Genomic DNA, 22,236 nt, shown 5'->3' with positions numbered 1-22,236 from the left:
TTCCTGAGATGCGCTGCCACCACCACCATGAGCTTGGTGAAAACCCTCGGGGCGGAGGTCAATCCGAACTGCAGGACACGAAACTGAAAGTGCAAGTCGCCAACCGCGAACCTCAGGTACTTCTTGTGCTGGGGATGGATCGGCACATGGAGTAAGCGTCCTTGAGGTCGAGAGACACCAACCAGTCCTGAAGTTGAAGGGCCTGGAGGACTTAAGAGAGAGTAACCATCTTGAACTTGTCCTTCCTGAGGAGTTTGTTCAAACCGCGCAAGTCCATGATGGGTCTCAATCCCCCCGTCTTTCTTCGAAATAAAAAAATAAGGGGAATACCATCCCTTGTTCCTCTCCGCTACAGGCACCAGTTCTATGGCGCCTTTCTCCAGCAGGGCTTGAATTTCCTGCACAAGGAGCGGATCCGGACTCTTCAAAGAGAGGTTCCCAGGTGGATTGTCGTGAGGCCTCTGCCGAAAGGGATACAGTAGCCATGGGTTAGGATCTCCAGAAACCACACATCTGAAGTAACGGCCACTCTGCAAGATGCTGCGCCAGCCTTCCCCCAACCGGCGAACCATGGGACCTGGCCTCATGACTGAGTGGTAGCGGCTGCGATGTTGCCTGAGGGCAAAGAGGCAACTGCCCGAGCGGTCTTGGCACCTCGAGTACCCTTGTTTCCACCTCTGGCACTCTTACGGTGGCCTCTTTGACTGCTAGCTCCTCTCGCTTTACTGAAGGATGAGTAATAGCAAAAGGAACCTCCTCTCCATTGCTGTCCCCTAGGACGAAAAGGCGGAGGTTGTCGAACTGCAGCGCCCAACAACTTTGCTGCAGCTTTGGAGGTCTGCAACCTTTCAAGGCTCTCGTCAGCCTTGCTGCTAAAAAGATGTTCACCGTCAAAGGGCATGTTGAGGAGCCGGGACTGCACATCAGGAGCGAACCCAGACTTCCGCAACCACGCAAACCTGCGTATTACGGTGCTCGCTGCCATGGACCGGCTGACACAATCTGCCATGTCCAAACCCGACTGAACGGCCCCACACATGGCTTCCTTCCTGAACCATAGCAAGGAAACCATCCCGTTCTTCCCCTCGGGAATATGTTCAGCCGCTAATGCAACACAGCTCCACAGAGTGTGTGTATGAAACGAGACAAGGCACATATGGAGTTGGCCCCCTGAAAAAAACACTTTCTTCGCCCAGCCGTCAAAACGTTTGTCGTCCCTATCCGGAGGGATGGTAGGATACAACGCCTGCTTTGCCGGGGCCGTAGCCGCCTGCACCACCAAACTCTCCAGAGTGGGGTACCTGGACAAGTAGCAGGGGTCGCAACTGGCTGGACGGTATTTTCGCGACAAAGACTTGCCCACTGCCGGGAGACTCTCCGGAGCAGTCCAAGCCGCTGCCACCCTTCTCTGCAGAGCCATATGAAACGGCAACACCGGGTCAGTGGGGGGACCAAGATCAAGGATGCCCGTGAGAACATTCTGAACGAACTCCCCTGGGGGAGCCGACCAACCCAAGTACTCAGTGACCCGAGACATAAGGCGCCGATATGAAGAATCGGCATGAGTGCCAGGCTCCGGCCTACAAAACTCCACCTCCGGAGAGGTGTCCAGTCCACTGGCATCATGCAGTGACTGCCTCAGGTCATCAAACTGGCTATGGCCCGAGATAAGCTCATCTGGTACCGTAACTGGAACCAAGCCGTCATCAGAGCCTTCATCACCCTCTGAAATGTACTCCAGTCGGTGAGAGGAAGACATCTGGGGACCAAAGCTGGGCCCGACCTTAGCCAGAGCCTTTCTAGGGGCTAAACCCGTGCCACGGGGCCCCTCCGACACCACCGCCTCGAAAGGCGTTGAGGGTCCAGAACGAGTCGGCACCGGGGTCGACAGAAACGGCGTCGACATCAGCTGCAGCGCCGCCAGCATCAACGGCGTCGACACAGGCCTCGAAGCCGGAGCTCTGAGCGTGTCTCTCGACGACCTAGGCGCCGACAGCATCGATGACCCCCTCGGAGGCGGAGCCTCGAGAGAAATCGTCGATGACCTCTGCGCCACAGGCGTCGACGTCTTCTTCGAAGACGGCACAGGATCACGCGGTCTCGAGCGCGTCGAGGACCGGGACCTGGAACGGGCATGGCGAGAACGGCTACCCTTGTCCGAGCGGGACCTCTCTCGCGAGCCGTGACGACCACCCGAGCCCGAAGGCGTACGAGTGGTGTCTCTCGACCGGTGCCGACCGACCCCATTCGGAGGCACTGACGGACCGGTGCCCTGCGATTCAAGAATCGCTAGCATCTGCTTCCCAAAGGAAGCCCATTCCTCCGGTGTAGCTTGCATGGGGGGATAAGCGACCCGCCGATGGATAGAGTCCTCGGAAGAGGACGGGGAAGGCGACCGATACCGGCGCTTCCGGGAATGCCTCGATGAGGCGGAGGAGTGGCGAGACCGACTCCTGGAAGGAGACCCACTGGACTTCCGACGATGACGCAGAGAATCGCCTCTCGAGTCATCTGTCGAAAGCCCCGCAGACCTCGACTTCCGGGGCTTAGACACCTGACCTTCCGACAGCTTCTTCTTGCGTTCCCGCAAAGCCTTTGCTGTGAGCGACTGGCAGTCGACACAGTCGTCCGTATCGTGGGCCTCCCCGAGGCACCAGAGGCAGGCGTTGTGCGAGTCCGTGACCGACATCTTGGACCCACAGTCCACGCATTTCTTGAAGCCCGGACGCGGGGTTGATGACGAAGTAGACATCGCCACGAACATGTCTTCACAAAAAACCGAACAGGTTCAAAGAACCGAGAAGAAAACAGCAAACTCCAAAGAGTCGAGGCGTACCGAGATTCACGAAGCAAACACGTTCGCGGAAAAAACAGAACTGAGGCTATGGGTGTCGTACGTCCTACTTATCACATCGGGGGGCGTCGGCCGTCGGAGGAGGTCCTCGGGGACGATATGATATATGGCATTTGTAACGTGCCTATACACAAGTGTTTCAAGGCGCGGCGAGGCAGGGAGGGGGGGAAACAAGGGGAAGACAGACAACGATCCTACTAGGCCAGGTGTCATTCAGACCGCGCAAGTGCAGGGGTAGGGGGAAGGGAAAAGTGCAAGGGGAAGGGGAGGGGGAAGTGCAGTACAAAGTAAGTAGAGTAAAAAATAAATAAGTAGGGCCAGCTGGTGGCAAGTGCAAGGTAAGTGCAGACAAGTGCTGGGAAGGGGGGGCTGTAGGGATACAGAGAGTCCCGCAGTGCAGCGGTTGCCAGGGAGGCAGTGCAAGTGGAGAGTGGCTGGGCCCAGGACCGAGGTCGGTGAGAGTGGCCCATTAGCAGATTCAGTGCAGTTTCAGTTAAGAATTTAGCAGGGGGGAGGGAGAGAGAAAGCAGAAGCAAAGAGGAAGGTTTTGAGGTGCTTCCGGAACCGGAGATGGTTCTCCTCAAGTTTCAGGGAGGCAGGAAGGCGGTTCCAGAGGGAGGCCCCTGCCGCGGAGAGAGATCTACCCCCAGATCGTTGCTTCGAGAAGCGGCTGACCCTGAGGGAGTTGGAGAAGGATGAGCAAAGGGCTCGGGAAGGAAGATATTTAGCAAGAGAGAGTTGGAGGTATTTAGGCCCCAGAAGGCCTTGTGGGCAATGCAGAGGGTTTTGAACTTAATCCTCGCAGCCCCTGGGAGCCAGTGTAGAGATTTCAGTCATGGAGAGATACGGTCCCTGGGCTTGAGGCCAAGGACAAGTCTTGCAGTTCTGTTCTGGATGAGTTGCAGCGGGCGGAGAGTGGAGGCAGGCAGATTAAGATAGAGGCTGTTGCAGTAGTCCAGCTACGAGAGAACCACGACTCGGGAGACAGTGAGCTTCTGGGGGAAGGAGAGGAAGGGAAGAATACCTCTGAGGAGGTGCAGCTGGTAGTGTGACTTCTTAGAGATGTCAGATATATGAGGAGAGAAGGAGAGTGTGGAGTCGAAGATGACCCGAGGTATTTTGCCTTGCAGGTAGGAGCAGGAAGAGAGAGCCAAGAGAGGCTGGCCAGAGAGCTGCAGGGAAGGAGGGAGTGGGTGTGCCGATGAGTAGAATCTCAGTCTTACTGGCATTAAGGCAGAGGTCATTGGCGGCACACCATTCCTGGATAGCAGACAGACAGTCAGAGATGAGGGAAGGAGAGGAGGAGGCCGAGGGTAGCCTGAAAATGAGCTGGGTATCGTCCGCATAGCACTGAAAGTTGGGGCAGAGGGCGGCGATGTGGTGGGCAAGGAGTGCCAGATACTGGTTGAACAGCCAGGGAGAGAGATTAGATCCCTGGGGGAACACCACAGGTGGAGAAAAAGATGTCAGAGAGGAAGGACCAAAGTTGGACCTGAGAGGGTTGATTGGAAAGGAAAGAGGTCAGCCACGCCAGAGCCTGACCAGTGATACCCAGGTTATCACGGAGACGGTTGAGCAGGATGGCATGGTTGACAGTGTGAAAGGCAGAAGAGAGATCAAGCAGAATGAGAACACACAGTGTTGGAGTCGAGGTTCAAGAGCAGGTCATCACGGATGTTCAGGAGAGCAGTTTCCGTGCTTCTGGCCGCTCTGAAGCCAGATTGATGGTCATGAAGACTACCAACAGATTCAGCATGGAGGATAAGCTGGGAGATGGCCAGTTTCTCCAGGAGCTTGCCCGGGAAGGGAGTGATGGAGATTGGGCGATAGTTAGCCGGGCAGGAAGGAAGAGGGTTTCTTAAGAAGAGGGTGCACAAGGGAGTGCTTGAGGGGGGATGGGAAGACTCCAGAGGCGAAGGAGTGGTTGCAAAAGTCAGCCAGGGCAGGAGCCAGGGAGTCGATGTGGTCCTTGATAGTTTTGGAGGAACAGGGGTGAACCTGTTCAGACGAGACTTCATAGATCGGACTTGTCTGGAAAACTTGTCAGCAGAAAAAAGGGGAAAGGCAGAGAAGGAGGGAGGAGGGGTGGCTGCAGAAGGGCCAGAGGAAAAGGTGGGAAGAGAGGGAGGGAGGTGATAGGAGGAGAGTGAGGACAGGATGTCCTGAGTTTTAGAGATGAAGTGAGAGGCCAGTGCAGTGCAGAGGGCCTGGGAGGGGACAGGAGAGGTAGAGACTGCAGCAGGGTTGGCAAGCTCCTTGCAGATTTTAAAGAGTTCAGCCGAGTTGTTAGATGCCGCAGAGATGCGGGCTTGGATAAGGGCTCTCTTCTTGGTGAGAACGGAGAGACGGTATTGCCTTTGGAGCAGGCGGCAGGCCAGTTTGTCAGAGGATGAACATGAAGCACGCCATTTTCTCTCTGCCACCCTGCACTTGCGTTTTAGGGTGACGATTTACGGAAGCTCTTAGTCCTGTCCAGGTGAAGCACATCTGACATCCAGACAGTGCAACACTTTGTGCCTCGTCCCTTGGGTCTGCAAAGAATGTCAGAAGTACTTTCTCCTCATTGAGGTGAAAAGATGACATGTCCTGTGGGAGAAATGAAGGGTGATTCTTTAGCACCACCTGGGCCCGGTGAAATGTGGTATATGGCTCTGAAGCCACTAGTACCTGTATCTCACTGATCCTGCGCGCTGAGGTAAGGACCAAGACCTATAGCCAGTGTCCACAACACTCAGTAGAGCAGTCTTTATAGTAACCAGCCTGATATCCACAGATGCCATGGGCTCAAAAGGCTTGTGAGCCAGTGCACCCAGCACCACGTTAAGGTCCCAGACTGGATGTGGGCGCTTGACTGGGAGATAGAGTCTGGTTAGGCCCAGCAAATGCTTCTTGACCACAGGATTGGAGGAGGAAATGTTATCTCTGGAATTTTTGTAAGCCCCTTTGGCTGCCAGATAAGTACGACGGGTATCTACCTGCACACTGGATTGAGCCAGATGCGCAGAGAAAGACAAGACAGTGGACCTCATCATAGGTTTGCCAGTCCAGGAACTATGGTACTGGTAAGCATGCCGGTACCGTAGTTCCCGGACCGGCAAACTACGGGTTCTGCTCGCGGGTGCCATTACGGCCGCCAGGTCTGACCTGGCGGCCGTATATGCACCCGCGAGCAGAGCATGTTGGATGCACCAGCACCGCTGACGACGGTGCCGGTGCATCCGGCTTCCCCATTCCCATTGAGCCCTATGGGGCTAAAATGGGAATGAGGAAGAATTTTTTCAGGCGCTCAGGAATGGGCAAATACCAGGTCTTGCAAGGGCGTAATGACCCGGTAATTGGCCATTTCTGGGTGCCGGGAAAAAAATAATTACAGGCACGGCTACCTCCAGCCTCGTAATGAGGCCGATTGCCTAGTGTGCATGCCAGAGGATCCATCTTGTTTGCCTTGGTGCAGTGACAGAACCTGGTCCATTTGCTTCTGTAATGACTACTTGTGGACTTTCTTCTTGCCCCCTGAATGATATCCATGTTGTCCTGTGACAAGTGAAGATGATTCAGTGTGACCTGTTTAGGAACCACGTTGCTAGGGCTAACTTCCGCGGAGCCGGGTGAAACACTGCCCCTCCCTGCTGGGATAGTAGATGGGCTGGTCCCAACGGAAGGGGGAGCGGAGTTTGATCCGACAGCCAGAAGAGTTCTGAGAACCAAGGTCTGGCTGGCCACCATGGCACTATCAAGATGAGCCGAAGCCTCTGTGACTCTTTGACCTTGCAGATGACCTGTGAATCAACTGAGTGAGGGGGGGGGGGTGGCGGAGTGTATGCCCGCATGTTGTTACGCTTAATCTGCAGAGCATCCCCTAGGGATCATCTGCCTTGCCCCATCCACAATGCAAATTTGTGGCCTCTCCTGGTGCTTGAGGTGGCAAATAGGTCTCCCACAGGACATCCTCGGTCAACTGCTACTCGTAGTTGTCGACCTCCAGCCTGCTGAGTCAGTCCGCCTACAGGTTGGTTTCCCCCGGGAGTTGGGCTGCCGATAAGAAAATGTTACTTGACAGTGCCCACTCCCATATGTCAATGGACAGCCTGCCGAGCGGAGGAGACCTGGTGCCTCCCTGCTTGTTGATGTAATACATGCATGTGGAGCTGTCTGTCTGAATGCAAACAGACTTGTTGCTGACAATGGGGAGGAACGCTTTGTGAACAAGCCAGATGGCCATCATCTCGAGCCAGTTGATGTGTTGCAGTTGCTCCTGCATTGACCAGACACTGTGGTTGTCCAAGGTAGCCCCACATCCCTCTGGGGACAGGTCTGTGGTTATGGTGATCTCCGGTAGCAGTGCCTGATCGGCCTACCCACTAACAGGTTGGCCTCTGCACTCCACCACGAAAGGTCCTGGTGAAGATAATGTGCTGCGCTGACACGAGCCACTTATGACCCTGATTCCAAGACGCTGTGAAATGTAGCTGTAGCCTCCTCATTTTGAGTCTTGTGTGTGGCACAGCCAAGAGACAAGCCACCATTATTCCAAGCGGGTGCAGGTACCACCATGCCGAAGTTACTGGTCTGCTGAGAAAATACCCCATGGCCTTCTTGATTGCCGTGATCTTGTCCTCCGAAGAGAAGATCCTCTCCACTCTCCTATCCCAAATTAGCCCCAGGAATGTTAAGGACTGTGTGGGAAGTAACAGACTTCTTGAGGTTGATAGAGAACCCCAAATCGTATAGCATGTGCATAGGTGTTGCAGCTATGCGCTGGACCCTTTCGGTCGACTCTGCTCGTACCAGCCAGTCATTGAGGTATGGATAAAGATGGTGGCCCGCCGCCCAGAGCAGGGCTGCTACCGCATTCATTAAGCTTGTTAAAACCCTCAGGCTCGAACTGAGGCCAAATGGGAGGACCTTGTATTGGAAATGTAAGCCCCTGATCCTGAACCGGAGGAAGGAACGATGTGGCTCCCAAATCGGGACGTGCAGGTAAGCATCTTTCTGATCCAGGAAGCAATTCCAGTCTCCCCCACACAGTGTCTCTGCAAGGAGTGCTGATGTAACCACCTTGAACTTTTGAATGAGAAGGGGAAAGGTTGAAGGATGAAAGGTCTAGTACAACTCTCAGGCCAGCCTGGTTCTTTTTCTGTGTGGCAAAGATACAGGAATAGAAGCCCATGCCTCGCTATGAGGCTGAAACCTCCCCCACTGCCTGACTCGCCATGAGCGAGCGGATCTCCACCAAAGAGTTGCCATCCAATCTGTGGGAGTAGGGTAGGAAGTGGCAGGGTGAAATTGAGGTATCGGCAGGCGGCAGCCTGAGGAAATCACTGAGAGAATCTATGGGTCCACGAACCTTGCCCATCAGGAATTACTTTGAAGGGCAAGCCTGCCCCTCCCCCCCCCCAGAGAACTGTGGATCTGGATGGCACCATCACTGTCTCGTTACTTCTGAGGCCGGTGGCTGGGAGGGAGAGGGGCTGGAAGAACCCATTGTGCGATGATTTGTGCTGCTTGCGTCAGTGCTGGCTGGGCGACCTGCCCGGCTGCCTAGAACGGCGCTCCTGAAAGCCCCTGAAGCCACCGAAGGTATGACCTCTGTCAGTGCGTGGGTGACTCTGGCTATAGGTCTTGGATGCAGACTTAGTTGAGATTGACTGGGAATTAGCTGTTTGGGAGCTGATTTTCTTTTTTATCAAGCTCCTCGTCCATAGTTGATTGAAACATGCCCCCTGCCCCCCACACCCTCCCTCAAATGGCAGGTCGAGAATGCGTTCCTGCACGTCAGGGTTAAACTTAGTTGCCTTAAGCCAAGCTGTCCTCCTCATGTCAGTGGCAACACAAATAAGCCCTGCCTTTGGTGTCTATATGTGCCAATTTCGACTCCACGATATCCTGTGCCACTATCTTTCCCTCTGCCAGACCTGCATTGAATTTGTGTGTTCTGGAAGCTTAGGAAGTTAGTCTATCATCTTGCACCAATGTTTTTGGTTCACCACGGCAAGCATGGCGTCAGCATTGGCCTGTCGCAGTTGGAGAGTAGCATTGGAATAGGTCTTCTACCCATATGCCGCCAAGAGCTTTTCTTCCTTTCCTAGGAAGGCAGATGTAGGAGCAGATGCGGAGGCTTGTGGCTTAGAATACATAGAGGCCGCCGCTATAACTGAGGAATGAGGCTGAGGGTGCACCGACAGCACAAGGGTTTCTCCCTCCACCTTCCTATATTTGGTATTTACGCATGTATTCGTAGGTTGTGAAGAATGTGGCTTTACCCAGCCTTTCTTGGCCAAAGCTTCAACATCCCTTCTGCAAATGGATGCTGGTTTTTGTGGCTGAGCGGATGTTCAGCACCTCTGCCAATGCCCCCGCCTCCAGTTGTTCAACCTGCGGTTGCGGGATCACCAGATACTCAGCGATGCCCGCCAGCCTCTCATGGAAGGCTCCAGCTGAAGAGGAAGTGTCCTGGTCCTCATTGTCGTCAGTGTCCCCCGCTGTGTCCTGCAGGTCAGGTGCTGCTGGTGGAGTGCTGGAGGGTGCTGCGAGCAGCTGTGGCACGCTGACGGGCAGTGTCAGTGGTTGCGGCAGGGGCTGTGCCAAGAGCAGAGCCACCATGACGATATGCACCTAGGGGCGGGGGCGGTGGGGGTGCAGGAACCTGGACCAAGACAGAAGGTTGAGGCGGTACCGGAGGAAGCATGTCTTGGATGACGCCTCCTGAGTAGGGTGCCCATTTGAGGTGTACTCATGACAGTGAGAAACATATCGAATAACCTGTCCTTGCATACTGGTGAGCAGCTTACTTGCGTGGGAGCAGATCCTTGGACCTGTACCCAATGCTGTGCTCTCGCCGCCCCTTGCCTGATGTAGCTAGGGTCTGTGTATCGTCCCTGTGCGGATTCAGTTGGGTATGTGGTGGACCAGTTAACTGGCGTTGATCAATCCCACCTTGACTGTGCCACGTGCCTGTGTGTGATGACAGTCTCCGCCTGCACACTTCATTGCAAAGGCTCTGACCTTTCCTGCACCTCAGGTAGGTACCTGGGAGTCAGAGTGCCCTCGGCCATTACGCCGGTAGTGCTGGTACTGCATTTAAGCGCCCCCTCGGGATCGAGCCTATTATCAGAGCAGAGCCCCTTGGTACTAGAGTTTTGCAGCACCTGAGCAGTGGGACCAGCAGGGTCCATGCAACCCTCAGCCTTTTGGCCTTTTAACCAGTAGCTCCTGGAGCCTTGGTCCCCTAGCTGGTCTTAGGACCTGGAATGCCCCGCCCGCATGGACGCTTCCCAGGGAAGGAGTCGCCCTTGCGGGGTGCAGAGAAGAACAGAGCACCTATCTTTGTCCTGGTCTTCCTCCTGATGTACTCCTTGAGGTTCTCCGGTGTGATCTTGCAAACAGCTCCCCCACCTAGCCAAGCGGTACTTCAACAAACGCGGGGTGAGCTTGTCGCATGCCGAGCAGCCATCCCAGCCCGTGGTCTGGACCAACGTACCTGAGGCAGAGCGTGTGTAGATCCGATGTGGGGAAGGAACCCTTGTAGGCCGGACACCTGCTGAATCCTGCCGCCATCGACATGCGCCAGGGAGGAACGTTGCACCAGAGGACAGAGTACTTGAAACTCTGAAGAATTGACTATGGAAAAGTCAATACGTCAATACGGGGAAGTATGTGTGGAATTACGAGGCCTGAGACCTCACTCAGAAGCGCTGGTGAAATCGGTCCGCTCCTGTCGACGCGGAAAACGAGAACTAGGGAGTAGTGCCAGTGGGCAAAGTCAGGGGAGCGCATGCTACCAGGGTAGGTCCCCTGCGCACATCTAAATTTAAAGGGGAAGACAATTTGTTCTGGTGAAAAAGGTTCTGTTTCCCGTCCCTACCGAGGGACGTCCATACAGTATGGGCCCAGGTACCTGCTCACCCTGCTACCCTCCTGCACTGCCTATGGCCCACCCCTTTGCATTGGGGTCTGTATCTGTACCCATAGAGCCCCCCCCCTTATTCTTCCTGCACTTATCAGACCTACTGCTGCCTTAAACCTAGCACTTGCAAATTGCTGGCTGCACTACCACTGTTTGTTGCCTTTATTTTTTATTTATTATTATTTATCTGTTTCTCCTCTGCTTCGCACTTTCCACTTCTCCCCCTTCCATGCACTTTTCCCCTCCCCCCTCTCCCATGCACTTGCATGTTCTCAATGTCACTGGACCTAGTAAGATCGCTGTTTTGTTCTCCCCTGCTCCCCTCCCTTGCCTCGTCGTGCTCTGAAACACTTGTGTACGAGCGCGATAGAAATAAAATATCAATATTAAAAAGGGGACGGGACGTAGGAGTATTTAAGTTAGGCAAGTAAATAAAATTACAAAAGTTTATTAGGCCTTTAAAACACACACTAAGCAAGAAAAACCTTTAGTCAAATATTGCCACTTAAACATTCCCCATTAGGAGAAATAAAATAACATTTGATTCAATGACCCACAAGGGATCCTTGACCAGGCCTCCATTGACCAAAGTAAGGAAAGATGTATTTAGGGACATGACTTTACACCCATTTAAACTTATGAAGGACAAGAGGGGAGGGTCAAAAAGGTAGGCTACCTTAAACCTCCCACACCTCCTGACTCAAATTCTTCCAGAGACCACTGCTTGTGTTCAGGAATCCATTGGATACACAATCTTCTGTGCTTGGTCCGGTCGAGGATGGGCCAGTGGCCGCGGATGCAGAGGCCACTATCGGTGTCAGATTGAGTTTTGGTCAGTCGTAGTGCACCGGAATTAGTTCCAGACAGCTTTCAGTAGGGCATCCAAGTAACGAAAGATGAAACTTCCGTGGAACAGACCACCACAGGATACTTCTCGGGATTAAAAAATAGTGTTGTAATTGGAGTCACCACTGACAGCCGATTTTCAGGCAACGAGCAGAGGAGCCAGCACAGCGTCCGTTAATGCAAAAATGCTGAACAAGCAAGCGTTCCATGAGCTGTAGACCCAAGTTCCAAGGATGCACTCAGAGTCTGCAGCAAGGTAGCTGATGAGAGAGCTGGTGAATACACAAGTTGGATCAGGGACACTTCCCAAGTTTCAGCAGGCAGGGATCCCCAAACAGCTGTCTGGAACCAAAGCACTGATGAGGGTCTTCTTGAGATCGGGAAAAGGAACAGGGCTTCACCAGGACAGCATTTGAGCCCATGCTGGTCAGCTGCAGAGGTAATCTTCAGTCGTTAGCAGGCAGCTCCTCTTCATGCCGTTCTTGGCTCCAACATAATCTGATAAACATTTGCAGGAGCCCTCCTTTTACCCAAGATTCAGGCTCGGAGCATACCCACACGCACCAATGGAAATGGATCAGCACCATTCAAATAGGCAGTGGCTATTGAATCATAGCTAGCCACTGGCCACAACATCTTGCCAACAACAGACAGATATTCAGGAACCAGGGATGTGCACTGGGACTTGACAGTCCAGGCTGCTTGCTCGAGCCTCACAGAGTAACCATTTATTCCCATGCGAAAGCCACAGCTTTTCCCAGAAAAGGAATTTCCATAGAAGGCATTCCTGATCTGAGAAAGCAGGAAGGAGGCCAAAGAACAATATGGCCAAAGAACAAATGAAAAACCTAACGTGTGGCCGTCTTAGAGTGCTAGCCACCTTGTCAGGGAGATTTTTGCACAACCCTGTGGTTACTGGCTGTGTAATGTAACCTAATGGTGGAACAGTGTGTCTCCCGAAAGGAAAGGAGAGAGAGGGAAGGAGGGAGGGAGGACGGTTGGCACAGAAGTACAATTAGTCCCAACAGACACCACACAAGAGTATCCCACACTGGTATACTGTAAACATATACACTCTATTATACGGTCACAAAATTATTCATGATGGAAAAAATAAGAACTAGAGTTACAGAGAACAAATGGATCACAATGTAGGCAAAATACAGCAATTGACCAGTAAAGGCCAAACTCAAATCTTAGCCTAAAATGTAGGCCCCATACCTGGTGGTAGGCACTATACATATAAGCCTTCAGATGTGAAATAGAAAGACCCATAGACGATATTACAAATAGTAATGATGATCATGTTCAGGATGCAAAGGTACCAAAAGGAACTTAGTGCAGGCCTCCTATTACCTTCTTCACAAAGTATTATACTTGGCACATATGCATATAACACAATATAGCACTTCGATATTGAGCACAGGGGAACACAATATCCAACACAACCGAAAGGGCTACCAAAGGCCAGGATATCTTTTAGATACAGTCCCTAGGCCACTAGCTTGTTTTATGAACATATGAAAAGTAACCCAATAGCCATTAGATGCAAATGATCCAAACTGCACTAAAAGGTGATGTGTGCAACTGTACAAATACAAGCATTCAAAAAGAGAGACTTGGCCGTTACTGCACAAGAATGCACAAGAATGCACAAACAGGCAAGGGAAGTAAAGCAGAAGCCATTACTTGCCTCCAAAAAAGTCAGGAGAGGGTTCTAAACAAGCACACATATGGGTGTCCCATAGAAAGCTACAGAGGGAAAGGTGCAGAAAATAAATATTTCCTAACAAACAGTACTTCACTGCCAGACTTCTTTCCACATTTGAGTAAGCCCGACTGCTCTGCTACCATTAGAGAGAATGATCTCTTTGGGTTGGAAAACTGGTTTACAATTACATTAGATGGTTCTACGGTCATCCCCAGAGGGCTGTGCAAAAACCTACCTAACAGTATGCCAAAACTATGATTACAATAAAACGTTTGTTGAACAATACAAACAAAATGGCACTAAATTCACTGCACGCTGTCCTTTTTAGAATGGGATGAATTAAACCTTCAACACACTTTAAAGGAATGTCCCCACAACAGCAATACAATGTTGTAATAAATAGGAAAGAACAGCTTCACACTTTCAACAAGATTTGACATATCATTTGTGAAACACAGTATAGACTTGCAAAAGTGAAAAGAACTGGAATGATAATCTTACTGATGTTGTGCTGTCTTCAAGATTGTCTTCCTCATCATCTTTGTCAGAGTCGAAGAGGTTAGATCCATCATCCTCCTCATCGCTCAATGCAGTTTCCTAATAATAGAGAGTGCAAAACAAGTGGGTACAATTCTAAAACATAATTTAGACTTTCTTACACCAGGATATGCATGGTCCAAGTTACCAAACTATCAATACTACCTGGATCAAACAGCTCAAAAACAAACCGCACAGGAGAATGTTTGCATTCAAGATTGAAATGCGAGTTGAATAACTACAATTGCACGTAGTCCAATATTTTATGCAGTTCTGGAGCCACACAGTTTTATCACAATAAGAGCTATAAAAGTGGAATGCTGCTGCTACACAGAAAACTGGAAAGACTGAAATACATTGGACAGCATTCCTTCAAACACCTGCTGATGGCAATAAGCTGGAGTAGGGAACCAAATCGGAGTTTAATAGTCTTATTATGCTCAATAGCACAAGATACCTCAAATCACAGTGGGTATTTTAGTGTCTAGCTACAAATTGGTACAGGAATCTGTACCCAGTGCAATGACCCTATTTGCCCATGGTAGCAAAGGTAAAGAGCATACTACATAGTCATTAATTGCAAAGGAAAAGGGACGATTTCTTGATTGCAATATTCACGATGTGTCTCATCTACAATTTCAAATACATTGAGTCTTAAGACTGTCCAATGTGTGTACCGTACAAATGTGTTAAAGTCTATTCAATAAAAAAGAATAAAATGACATCACAACAAACGATGAAAAAGAAATTGAAGCTTATAAACGTAAGTCATACCGTCTAACATACAATATCTCATACATGGCATAGAGAACACAAATGCAATCATGGGCATCTGCACCTATTCACATCCTATATAGCCCTACATGTTTCTGTTCTACTATGCCAAAATAGTGCTGGACATTCCTCAGAGGCTGTGCTTCTTAATTTGACGTATTCATAGATACCTATGCTTAATAATGGAAGTGTCCCATTAGCTTCTACAGGCACAAACTAAAAGAAAGATAGAGACATAAAATGTAAGGCTCGAATACTATTTTAATACACATGATGGATAGAAATGTGCCTCACCAGCTGATATTTCAAATAACACATTTGGTTTAGGGGAGTACCTGCTAAGTACACATGGTGCCTCCTAAAGCGCATACTATGCCATTCCAAGTGCTGTGCAATTAAGCCATTATGCCACCCATTAAAAATTCTGGTATACTAGATCTACAGGCGAGATCTGTACAGCCTCTGAAACAAGACACACAAAGTAAAAGAGCTAACAGTCATCAGAGGAATGAAGTAGAGAAAAACGTTATTTAAACATTAATAGGCAGGACCCCAGGAGTCACCGTCCATATTCAAATAACTGGTGCCAAGCAAAGACCATGCAAGCAAAAACGACCAGGATTTCAGACTAATGACATGTCGTAGGGGAACGGTCAGATCAGAGTATACACGGATGAGACCAAGATGAGGTAATGCATGCAAGGACTGAAGAATCCAGGGTATTCTTCACCTCTCCCCAAGGGGGAGTGGAAGGAGGCGATCGACACACAGGTGGCATTGTTGTGGTTACAAACTTTTATTTGGGTTAAAATAAAAACAGAAAACCCTAACCGTCCCCAACATTAAGAGGGGTTTCCCTGCCTCAACTAAATACTAAGGACTGATCCAGGATGTCAGTTTAAAGCAAATAGTCCACCCTCCTGTGTCAAAACCTATTTCCGTCCCTTACAATATTAACTAAGGAAAAAACGAGGAACTTATTAGCCCAAAAGATTAACTCCCTTCTTCTGGACTGAGGCTTTGTGTTCACCTCCTGATGATGGGATGTGTTCTCCAGATTGCATAAACAAAAAGTTCTAACAGTTAGCATGGAGGATCTCTCCGTCAATGGCAGGCACAGAAAAGAAATTCTCTTCAAGTTACTATTCACAATAGCAGGGGTTATGGCTCTACACTTGGTGGTTTTAGGATTACACAATTGATTTGTCTCTTGGCCTTCTTGGGCTTTCACAATTCACAATGCCAAGAGGCATGGCTCTTCCCCATGCCCTTCTTAGGCTTCCACACTTCTTAGATTTTCCAGGCACTCTGCCATTTGTGAGGTGGACCTTGTTCACTAGCCTGCCAGGAACTATGATTGTTCGTATTATGGCTTTTTTGGTTAGTATAACATAACTCGTTCACTATCCTGCCAGGTACTGCTATTGTTCATATAATGGTTGTAATAAACGTCCCTGTATTTGGGGTTCCCACACCCTTGTTCCATCTGTAATTATTTCTTCAAACTCTTTCTTGTATTTAAGGTCCCAGACCCCCAATTCATATGCAGTTGTTACTTTAAAGTCTCCTTCATGGGCTACCCTCCCAGCCTTCGCCTCCAGTGTATTTTTACCCTTTCTTAAGGGGTTCACAGATCCCGCTTCTGTTCCCACCAGCAAGCCCTGGCAAGCTCCTACTTTCATGGAGCTTCCATTTGGCCTCCAGACAGCTCCAGGTGTCTATCTCTTCTGTCCATTGCTCTCTGCATCATCCACCCCAGCCACAGTGTCTCCATAGCTGCTGCTGGCTGCTGTTCTGCCGACGTGTGGGGCATGGGCCCTTCGCTCGAGCAGACCTCTGTGGTATGCACCAGCAGGGCTAAGGGTCCTTCGTCCTTCGACCCTTTCTGGAGGTTTCAGCTTTCCGCTTTGCATCTCGGTTCTTTTGGTCTCCCTTCTCTACTCCGCTGACCTGCTCCATGCTAAAGCCCTTTCCTAGTCAAAGCAGTGGTGAGTGCTTGTGACCGGATGTGGGGGTTTACACTGCCTTGTCTCAGTCCACGTCCATGCTAAAGTGTGTCTGTTGCTGGGCAGATGAGGTGGCCAGTGGTTGCTAATGATTGGACAACACTTGTCAGTTTGAATTGTGCAGATCCTTACCATTGGTAGGCTTGGGGCGACTCCATTAACCAACTTTTTGTTTGACCCAAGACCCCTACACAAAGAGGAGCAGGCAGCGAGGCAGGCTACAATTGCTGTTTGCTGTGGGACGCGGCAGGATGCTGCGAGTGAGGAGGGCAGTCTCACACTCACTGCCATCAGACTTAAATGCCTTCACTGAGCGGAGCGAGTGCGGGCAGCAAGGCAGGCTGTCATATGCAGTGATATTCTTGTTGCCTTGCAGCCCTGCTGCATTGCCAGGGGCTGCCGTACAACAGCAAAACACTTCACTTGGCTGTCAAAAAAGTTGCTGCTTACAGCCTCTACTGCCATCGGCAGCTGATTGCAGTCTAATTGCCTAACTGCAGTTATCAGGAGTTGGGAGTCGCGACAAACTCACAGGGAACATCATTTAAAGGGAACTGTGGAGTTTCTTGCTAACCTGGTAGTCTGGAGTTTTTTTCTAATGCCCAGCACCTGGACCTTAAACAGTATTGTATATTGCGGAAGGGTGCAAGTGTTTTGCTCCCAGGGTCTCGCCGAGAGGATTGCAGCAGGCCAGGCCCCCTCTCCAAAATCAATTACTGGCACCCGGAGGGTGAAGCCAGTAGGAAGGGTGCTGGGTGTTCGGAGCCCGCAGATGGAGGTCAGACCAGCAATCTAATATTGTGAAGAAAACGCATACTGGAGAAGTAATGGTGAATTATCACATGAAAAGTTTGATCAAGTGAGAAACCGCGAGCTGGGCTGAGTGGTGGTTCCACACCTTACACTTATAATTTGCACCACTGTCTCCTGCTGTCACAGCTGCAGAGCCCCATGAGATCACCCCCACTAGGTATATCATTCCATCATGTCTGGGCAACTGGCACTGAGACAGAAAATACTGACATTAATGTGTACAATGCTGGTAGAACCTTCCTTACTAGACGATGATAAGGAAGGGCCTCACAGCCCCAAAAGAATAACAGGAGAGGCTTACACCCTGATGAAGGATACCAACGAATTCCTCTGCACTAACTAGGACCCTTGGGGGTGGGAGACAAAGCCACTGACAATAAGGCAAATGTTAATCTACATACTGGCAGCAGTAGTGGAGCGCTCATCTACAGTCATGAGTGTGGGGGTAGACAATCCCAAAGACAATGACAAAGCAAGTTGACTCTTTGCGACAGTCTGCCCAGTGCCACAGGCACAGGTCCCAACACCTGCGCAGGGGATATATGGAGTGTTAACGTAGCTGCTTCAACCATCACATTTCCTGAGGTTTTGATTCCTAACAAGTATTCAGTGACTAGTTTGACCGATCTTGCCAACACCCTAACAAGAACCGATGTGGGCGAAGACCTCAACCAGATCTTATATCGTTGGCTTCTTTCCTGGCCCCCGGAAAATGTGTTGCACCCATGGAAAATAAGGACTAAGAGGATCCTGGAGCCAATTCGTGTGCTAACAACGGCACCAGCCCCTTTTCCCATAGGCCTAGCCCTAAACAAGAAGAGGCTGGTAATGTGTGTTGAGAATAGTCCCCAGTTGTGCACCAGTCCCCACTGCCTATCCATCCCACCTTGTTCGCCCACTCTGCAAATCCCTGTCCCTTTTTCCAAGGGGAAATCTGCGGTAAATGGCTGTAAATGTAACCTTGTGTTGGCGGAGTTAGCAGAATTAAAGAGGCACATTTTTGCCCTCCTCGAAGCCCATAGTAATGGGAGGGCCACAAACTAAATTGGAGGACATTATGTGGGCTCTTAACCCACAGGAGGAGATAGATCATCACAACCCTGTTGCCCCAATAAACGTGTCCAACTCCATTCAGGCAACCAGAGCAATGGCCTTAATGGTGCTTTGGCTAATAAGGAGCCCAAGGCACCAAACCGCTGTGACCCCCCAGCTCGAAACCCTAAGTTCACTGAACTATGCTGTGTGACCACCTAAGCAGACTGGTGTCTGGTGGGCAGTCCGTGCACTCCATGATAATTCAACAGTTGATAAGCCAGCCAATAGGGCTGGCCACGGAGCTCCAAACTGCGTTCCCAAATGCATTTGCCCTAGGGCCTGCAGACAAAAGCATTGGCAGGGGATGGAAAATAGTAAAGCGAGAGGGGGTTGCACTGGGGGTTGGTATTCTTGCACATGGTTCCCAAACTGGCCCCATATCATCTAGAAACCAGGCCAGCACTTATAAATAAATTCACCCACTGGTTCTGTGTGGTATGTGCTTGCCTAACAATAATCTGTGAGGACATCCTAAATTGCACCAGACTGCATTACCAGAGGGTGAGTGCCTTTGACTTTATACGAATCGAGCTCAGGGAGCAGATAGTGGCCAATGGCATATTTGGCATGGATATGAGACATCCCCCACCACAACATACTATGATTGAAACCAGAGCCCATCCCCATCATAACAAGGATTACCTTTTAGCAACCAGGCGGCAGCACCCTTTCACTACAAAATTGCATGATTGAAACCATAGCCTGTTCCCCACCATAATAATGTCTAGCCTTCTGTAAATAGGTCCCAGGACCCTGTGATCTGTGGCGCCAATGTAGCACTGTGGGGGAAAAGGGGTTTGGGCACTTTCAAGGGTACTAGGGAATCTGTACCTCTAGCTGATCAGAACAGAACTTAACTGAGATATGGGCTTGTTCCGATGCTACAGCAATTGCTTTATTACCACAAGAAAGGATGTACAGTTATTTGTTTTATTGTTATTTTATATGTGCTATGCGTTAGGATGTACTTTTATGGCCCAACGGCCAAAATAATAGGTATTCAAAAATTATTTACTCATTGAAGCGGGCATTATCAGTCCTAAAAGAAGCTGGCAGCCCACAATTGGCCGAATGAGGCAGAAAGACCATGATCTTAAATTTCTAAACATTTAGCTCCAGTTTCAGATCTTCACATTTGCGCTCAAATTTTGAGAGGGCCTTTTTTAGACCACCTGGATAAAATTGCTGCGATGTTGGCACAGAAAAGAGCTGGGTATTTTACTAGTCCCATTTTTGGGCAATCCTGGCACTCATTTAGTAAAACAGCAAATCATTTCTTGGATGTACATATTAAAAAGCAGGTCTGTGAGGACACAACCCTGCTTCACTCCCCTATTTACGGTAAATGTTTTTGTGCACTCCCTGGCCCCCATCCCCAGACTAAATCGAACTTTAGCCTGGTTTAGAGAATACAATGAGGATATAATTGAGATTAGCTTTGAGGGAGCGTTGCAAGCTTCACGTATCTGCCAAAGTATGACCGTCAACACTGAGTCAAATGTGGTCATGAGATCTAATGTTTAATCTTGAATAGAGTAACATTTGTTGAATTAAGAGGAATAGAAGAAATCATTGGTCAATAATGCCTCGGTTTTGCCTGAAGCCCACCTGATGAGTGCTTACTACATGATTAGAATCAGACCAAGACTGTAAATGGCCAGGAATAGTCTTGGCAACATTTTTCCCAGCAGCATCTCATAATGAGATTGGACGATAATTCAAGGGTAGATCTCTACAACCCTTTTTGTATAGAGGGATCATTTCTGCATGTCGTCATGTGAAGGGAATTAGACTCATTGAAAGAATAGTATTAAAAACTTTATATAGAACTGGAACCCACACAGTTTCATCTTCTGTGTAGAGTTCAACGTGGATCCGATCGGGCCTGCAGCCTTGCCATTCTTCATGGATCTCAGTGCTGCACCAACTTCAGACATACTCGAGCTTAAATTTGGTACATTTGCGTCCTCTATTAGTACCAAATTACTTCTGTTCGGTTAAGCTCCTGGATGGGAATTGTAAAGATTAGAGAAAAGAAACTCCCATTGATCCGCCAAGATGCAACAATGCAGTGGCTGATCTCCATTCATCTCCTTACCAGCCACCATCCTCCAGAAAGGGGTATTTCACCCTGTTCTAGTGCATTATACATGGCTGACCATTTTTCGCAGATCAACTCCCTTTTTTTAATGCAATTTTTTGTAGCCTGCTCTCACAGCGTGAAGTTCATCTTTAACAGCCCCTAGACTCGTTTTAACACAAGTTATCATGTTTTCTTTAGTTACATAACAATCTCTATCATACCAATCTGAATTTGCAGAAGACTTTTTTCTGATTACAGCCGAGGATGCTGTGACAAATGGGACAGGGATGGACTTAATCTTCTGCAAAACTGGTCAACACAGATCGAGATGAGCTCTCTGCTCCACAAATTGATATCAATTCGGTAAGATCGATTGATATATTACAGGTTTTAGCCCTCGTTCAATTACCCATACCCATTTTACTTGTTTCTGTGCATGACCAGATATCATAATATGCTGAGATGTTACATTGCACGGACCAGATTCCAAATCTGGGCTCATTCTAATAACAGCGACAGGGATAATGATCGCTCTGTGATCTATCACCAATTTCAAAGTCAACAACGTTATCCCATTGGTGACCCGAAACAAGAATATAATCCATCAGTGAAGAACCAGTTGGGCCTGCAAATGATTTCCTGGCCGGCTGATCTTTAGGTAATCAACCGTTCTAGGCTTTCAAATTCAATTTTTGAAGCGTTCTTGCTACTTCGATGGCCGGGGGGGTGTATTCTCTTCAGGACTGCGGAATTCACCACAGGAATTCCCCATGCCATAACCTGATCTTCCCAGATCTTTTAATGGTTCCACTTGCATGTTTAGGTCATCTGCAACTATGACAAAGCCGCTTTACCCTTTCACAATCGTGTACTGGCTTTCTCACATAGTATATTGACCGTGGACATGATCTGCTGGACAGATGGTCTATTACAAATGTTAAATACCATCAATTGCTAACCACCTTTCATCAGGATTATCAGGAGTTGTAAATCTGCAGATATACAGACATGCTCTACCACTTTTCCCTCCCAGGGTGGGATCCAGCCAGATTGTCAACCCACCACTAGGCCTACCCTTTGACCCCTTTGTAGCTGGCACAGAAAAAGACCGTTTTAAGTTATGGGTAATCCCTATTTTTTGTTGACGGGGGGTCTAATCTGAAGGAAGGGACAATCTATAAAGGAGAAAAATGAAAAACAGATTGACTACCCCTCTCTTTTAGTCTTGTATGGATCTTAAGTGAGAGTTAAAGGTCTCCTAACTGTGTCATTGGTTAGGAAGTCGCCGGTGGAGAAAAAGTGCACTGCACGCTGCAACTTGTAACAAAAGTTCCATCTCTTTAATGATTATAAAACATCTTAAAAACATTTCTAAATTGATACTCAATCATATCACTCATTCTACATTCATCTCATCTAACAGGGGAGTTCTAAAGTGAATATAAATCTTTGTTTGCATAACATTTCAGTCTGAGTATGCATTTTTGACATGGGAAAAAAAACATTGGATTTTCCTTAAACAGTTGACATATGTTTCGGCCCGTTATAATATACCACTTTTGTCAGCAGTGGTCACTGGAATAAGTATAAGGCCATCTTCAGGACACCAAT

The 22,236-nt window shown here is 49.2% G+C and overlaps 1 protein-coding gene across 5 annotated transcripts in view; it reads right to left on the bottom strand.

The window, feature by feature from the left end:
• Positions 1 to 22,236, bottom strand: part of WASHC2C (WASH complex subunit 2C) — a 2,476,852-nt gene that overhangs the window by 1,877,261 nt on the left and 577,355 nt on the right. For all 5 annotated transcript variants that reach the window (XM_069610545.1, XM_069610544.1, XM_069610547.1 and 2 more), the window contains exon 8: positions 13,819 to 13,914. In XM_069610545.1, the coding sequence (XP_069466646.1) occupies positions 13,819 to 13,914 (96 nt within the window). The remainder of the gene's footprint in view (positions 1 to 13,818; positions 13,915 to 22,236) is intronic.

The sequence above is a fragment of the Ambystoma mexicanum genome, chromosome 8, assembly GCF_040938575.1.
Source record: "Ambystoma mexicanum isolate Mex_15411 chromosome 8, UKY_AmexF1_1, whole genome shotgun sequence".
Taxonomy (NCBI): Eukaryota; Metazoa; Chordata; class Amphibia; order Caudata; family Ambystomatidae; genus Ambystoma; species Ambystoma mexicanum.
Note: the sequence above shows the minus strand (reverse complement) of the source record. Positions and strands in the feature narration are given on the sequence as shown.